At 46.2% G+C, this 2,760-nt stretch overlaps 1 protein-coding gene across 1 annotated transcript in view; it reads right to left on the bottom strand.

Annotated features, from left to right (window-relative positions):
* The window catches only part of LOC104980578 (40S ribosomal protein SA-like), a 3,581-nt gene extending 2,792 nt beyond the window's left edge, over positions 1–789 (bottom strand). The window contains exons 1-3 of the mRNA XM_010829348.1: positions 644–789; positions 426–580; positions 151–241 (exon numbers count right to left, since the gene is read on the bottom strand). Of these exons, the coding sequence (XP_010827650.1) occupies positions 151–241; positions 426–580; positions 644–789 (392 nt within the window). The remainder of the gene's footprint in view (positions 1–150; positions 242–425; positions 581–643) is intronic.
* Positions 790–2,760: the final 1,971 nt, after the last annotated feature.

Here is a 2,760-nt window from a genome sequence, read left to right as displayed (position 1 = left end):
TCAGTAAAAATATTTTAAGGACAGCACTCTCTAAGTGACCCGTGTGTTTATCCTGTAACCCATTTTTTCAAGTAACATCTTTAATATTTATTATTAAATCTTGCTGCCGGGCATAACCAAAGGCAAGAGATGTTTTTTTGCCTGCAGCACATCAAGCCAGGGTATCTCTGGCCCTTCACCATTTTTCCAAGGACTTCTTCCAACCGGCTGTTTTGTACTGCGCTTCCCAACACTTCAGAATCTGCAGACGTAGAGATCAGGCACGATCTCCCAAGAATGTTCACAGGAAATGGGCAGAACTTCCCGGGTGAGCATCTGCCAAGTCAGACCCACCAACTGAACTCCCTAGTTGCTGGGGATGGGTGGTCTCCAGAGTGCAGAGGAGAGTCCGTGTCACACAGACCGATGGTAAGAAGTTCACATACATGCCTCTGGGAGAGGCTGGCGGTCAGCCCTGGGATCGTAACTACCAGGAGTCTTAGCTCCTGGAAGCTGCCTGGGTCTGGTTGGTGGAGGCTCCAGGAGCGAAGCGAGAGAAGTGGTGGCAGCAAACTGCAGCTCAGCTCGCTGGCGAAGGTTCCTGGAGGACGCAGCAGGGACAGTAGCTGGGTTTTCAGTGGCAACGATGGCATGAGCTGCCTACAGAAGCTTCTCCCAGGTTCTCTTCGGATTCCTAATGTAGACGCCGCCACTTTTCCTTCTGTAGATGTACTGCTCCATTGGGAAGTAAAGGTTGGTGCCACCTAAGAGGGCCCCTGCTGCAAGGAACATGATGACGTCGTCCTTCATTTGCCGGACAGCAAGGACCCAGGATAGTGTAAAAGATTCACTTCACGTTATGACAAGAATCCAGACGGTGCCGTATGGACCACTCTCTGAGTAGCATGGGAAAAGCCTGAGAAGATATGTTAGAGAAGCCAGATAATCTTTCTGATAAAACAAACTTGACTTTCATTCAGTTTGTAGAAATAACGCTGTGAGTTTTATTCTTTAGAGGTTTAAAATTTTTTTGTAATGTCTTGGCATTTCTGAGAAACTTGTAATACATGTACAAGGTTCAAGAACCTAGAAATATAAAATAGTTCATATTACATTGTTCTTCCTACCCCCTCCCTTCTTGTCAAGTCCTTGCTGCTTCCACAGTCAGCCACGTTTTTGTTTCTCAGGGATAGCTTTCAGAGGTGTATTTTTTTTTTGTTTTGTTTTTCTAAGTATTTATTTGGCTGTGCCTGTGGGACCTTTTCCATGAGAACTCTTATCTGTCGCATGTGGGTTCTAGTTTCCTGACAAGGGATTGAACTCAGGCCCCTACAATGAGAGTGCAGAGTCTTAGCCCCTGGATCAGGAGAGACGGCCCAGAATGTCATTTTATGGATACACAAGCAACTATGAATATCTATTTCTTCTTCACTCCACATGTGGTGCTAATGGTAAAGAACCCACCTCCCTATGCAGGAGACATAAGGGACTCAGATTCAATCCCTGGGTCTGGAAGATCCTCTGGAGCAGGAAATGGCAACCCACTCTAGTATCCCTGCCTGGAGCATCGCCATGGGCAGAGGAGCCCGGTGGGCTACAGTCCATAGTGTCACAAAGTGTGGGACGTGACTGAGTGACTGAGCACAACCACATTTAAAACCATACATGGTCGCATACTGTGCACAATGTTTTATGGTATCTTGCTTATATTCAGCTGACACTATCTTGGGGAATATTCTCTCTTGGGACACTATTTTCCACAAATCAGTCCACTGAATAGATGATGTACTATAATACGCTTTACTGGTCCACGTTGGAATAAACACTAATATAAAATGACATCTTGACATCACAATAAACAATGTAATGCATAACCTTAGCCTAATTTATTCCATTGCAGGAAAATGTATCAATTTCTAATGCATATGGAATTTCTACAAATCTAATGGACTTGTAGCCTGAAGTATTTCCAACTGAAATATAGCATCTGATAGGATGTTGCTCATAAACTAGCACGTTGCTGGATTCCCCCACCCCCACCCCCCTGAGGAGCTATGCAATGATCATTTCTCTTCCCTTAAGACTCAACCTCTCCTCTCCCAGATTTCTCCCTGATCTGTTTTTAAAAACATTCTCCAACCTCTTCTTCCATTGTGACTTCTCTATAATCTGCTCTTCTTAGCACTGTCCTTCATTCGCACGCCTTCATTGCCTGGTCTGGTCTCTACCTGCCATCTGAATATTGCCCATCATTGCTCCACCCACTCCCCTGGAAATGGTATCAATATGGCCAGATAGATGATTGAGTATAGAAAAATGTTTCATGGATGATATTGAATCACTGAGCCTGGATGAGAAGGAGACATCCACAGGGGAGTCTAAGGTAGCTGGGGAAGAAGGAGAATTTAGGTTTTATCTGTGGTCTTCATTCAGGGGAAGATGCTACAGAGCCCACCAGGGAAGGAGAAGTCAGAGTCAGAGGTAAATACTTGGGAGGTGGTGTCCAGAAATTCCAGCAAGAACTCTGGAGAGAAGAGTGAGGGAGAGTGCCTGCTGTGAGGCTGCTGTGAGTGTCGGGCCAGGGACACACACGGGGCAGCAGAGAAAGGAGCAGGAAGGTGATAACAGGCTTCCCAAGGGAGGGAGGGTGTCAGGTGATAGTGATGTGCACAGAGTCACACATGTCACGGAGATGAGGGAGGATGGAAAAGAGCCAGTGAGAGGGGAGGGCGGGTGCAACTAATACATCCTGTACGCTGTTTCCTGAGAGGCCAAGAGCAG

This window comes from Bison bison, unplaced genomic scaffold (assembly GCF_000754665.1).
Source record: "Bison bison bison isolate TAMUID 2011002044 unplaced genomic scaffold, Bison_UMD1.0 scf7180017864503, whole genome shotgun sequence".
Taxonomy (NCBI): Eukaryota; Metazoa; Chordata; class Mammalia; order Artiodactyla; family Bovidae; genus Bison; species Bison bison.
This window is presented reverse-complemented; position numbering and strand designations above follow the sequence as displayed.